Source organism: Lentinus tigrinus (assembly GCF_003813185.1).
Source record: "Lentinus tigrinus ALCF2SS1-7 unplaced genomic scaffold L226scaffold_162, whole genome shotgun sequence".
NCBI classification, from domain to species: domain Eukaryota; kingdom Fungi; phylum Basidiomycota; class Agaricomycetes; order Polyporales; family Polyporaceae; genus Lentinus; species Lentinus tigrinus.
In genome coordinates this window covers 1-2,394 of record NW_027138071.1, presented here as the reverse complement: position 1 = coordinate 2,394, position 2,394 = coordinate 1, and the positions used below count along the sequence as shown (strand labels likewise).

General features: G+C 53.6%; 1 protein-coding gene across 1 annotated transcript; it reads left to right on the top strand.

The window, feature by feature from the left end:
* Positions 1 to 29: 29 nt before the first annotated feature.
* L226DRAFT_577097 (uncharacterized protein) lies at positions 30 to 2,301 on the top strand (the record flags this gene model as incomplete). Its single annotated transcript, XM_067685512.1, has 8 exons — positions 30 to 440; positions 505 to 673; positions 726 to 951; positions 1,009 to 1,211; positions 1,266 to 1,367; positions 1,432 to 1,572; positions 1,631 to 2,116; positions 2,171 to 2,301. Coding segments are annotated over 8 exons (1,869 nt in total), but the record flags the coding sequence as incomplete, so codon positions are not given.
* Between the last annotated feature and the right edge of the window lie 93 nt (positions 2,302 to 2,394).

The window sequence follows — 2,394 nt, the reverse complement described above, 5'->3', positions numbered from 1 at the left end:
TTCGTGCCTTCAAGAAAACCGAGTCAGTGGAGATCATCTGGATTGGCCACCCCGGAGATTCACCGCTTGATGTCAGAGCGCGCGCTTTTGTCGTCAGGTGGAAGTCCGGTTCGGGTCTGTCCACCCCAGAGAAGGCGGCGGCCATACAGAGCGCTCGTCCTGTGCTGCGCTGGGAGTTATGCTGCGCTGGCGTGCACGACAAGGTGGTTGGTGAGGGTCCAGTCATTGCCCGTCCCTCCAATGGCTCCGATCCGAAGGCTGGAGAGCAAGCCGATGAGAGCGCGGCTGCAGACGGCGATCCTGATGGCGAGCCGGAGTCTGAAGATGATGATGACGAGTCGCTAGGGGATGCTGGGGATGGAAGCGAGGATGACGACGAAGAGGTGGAGGGAGAGTACCGGGGCCGTTGGAACCGCTGCGGGAACAAGGTCAAGCTTCGGGTACGTTGACGGTACACCACATCGCATGTTGTGAGCGAAACTAATGTTTGATGATTGGCCTCAGCTCGAGGTCACTGCGGACGACCTAACCCAAGTGAAGATTTGGATGTACGGTGAACACCCGGAGGCCCAGGGGGACCAAGTGCATGAGCTGATGCCGTCAAGGCATCTTCGTCTGCTAGCCATGGATCTATTGCGGGTATCAGGTTCGAAAGTGTCCTTGGTGAAGAAGGGTATGTGCCAATGTTCATGACGTCTATGAAGCAGCGGACTGACCTCTGCCAGAAATCCAGAAGATATACGACAGCACGGGTAAGATGGGGGCAACCACCCGCTTACCCTCCGGAGGGGGAGGTGTCAACGTCACATACGTGCCTCCGGTCCACCGCCATCTTGCTGGGAAGCAAATTACCAATTTGATGAGGTTGCACCGACATCGCAAACGTCTGGACGAGAACCCTTTCTTTGCCGTGCAGATCCTTGTGAATATGGATGAATCTCGCTTGTTCTGGTACGTGTGCCGGCTATTCTAAACGGGATTGACCGGGAATGTTGAGCTGGCTCACAGCTATAAAGCCCATGACTTCGAACGCCCCGAATCACTGTCGGAGTTCATGGTGGCATGTACCGACAACTTTTCCCTGGACAGTCTAATATTGAACGGGCCCGTTGGAGGTTGGGCTTTGGACTCAAGTTGGAGAAACAAGAACGAGAATCGCGCAGCAGTCACATTCCTGATCACCGTGAATGAGGGAATGCATGCTATGCCAGGTACGTGATCATGTGGTGTGCACACATGTGTTATATTGACTGTGGGACGCTAAGGCTGCGTACTGTTATCCGCGAACACCCGAACGGAGACCCTTGTAGAATTCTTGCACTCTGTGAAGATTCGGCTGCGACAGCGGGCCATTGATATCGTTGAAGGTTCGTGTCATATACCACAATGAGACAACATACTGAATGTGTGGCGCTGGTGACGTATTGGCAGGCCGTATCCAAATCGAAAGTCGCACTGATGAGCAACAAGCCACCATACGCAATCATGCCAGGATGATCGCCGATGACACGTTTGAAGTCTCTCACTTCATGATCGACAAGTGTCTTGCGGAGTTATATGCTCTTCGACAGGGTGAGAGCAACGTGGTCTACTTGCCGCCGAAAATGTTAACAGATGTCCACCTGTTTAGTCTATCCGCATGTCACAATCCGATTGTGTCAGTTCCACGTGGTACAAGCAATAACGCGATGGGATTGCGATAATGGTGACCGAGGATCGCCGCTGCAGCTGGGTATGGAGGTTAAGGTTCAGATAATTTTCCTCTTCCGGGACCTTCAACGATGTCGTTCTTGGGATGAATGGCCGGTGGAGAAGGACAAATTCCTCGAGTCTCTGCGCCGTGTCATCATGTCGCAGACTGAGGAGCCTGCAGAGGGGACCGCCGACTCTGAAGAGATTGCGGCATCACTGCGACCTGCCCACCCAAACGCTGCAGTGCCAAGCTTGCCTACCGTCCAAACGAAGGCACAGTCCGCAGGGCCCATTGGTGCAAGTAACATCAAGCAGAAGTCGTCGAGGCGACGAGCAAGAGCGAACGACCGCCCGCGGTGCGAGGTGCAGTGGGATTACGTTCGAAGCTACTTCGAGGACAACTGGTTTATTGAGGACTGGATTCGTACGTCATACTGCAGTGCTATTTACACGTGAATGATAACCAGAATAACCACAGCTGCATTTACCGACATTGGTCTGCCATCGGACCAATCCAGGGATGGGCCATGGAACACTAACAACTGGGTCGAGAGAGCCTTCAGGACCTTCGATGGGGTATTTCTGGAGGCGAGAGAGAACAAACGGTAAGTGTAATCACTTCGATGGCGAGAATAGAGAAATCATGGAATGACGCGACTGCATAGGATCGACCGGTTGGTCATGATCATCCTGAACGACTTC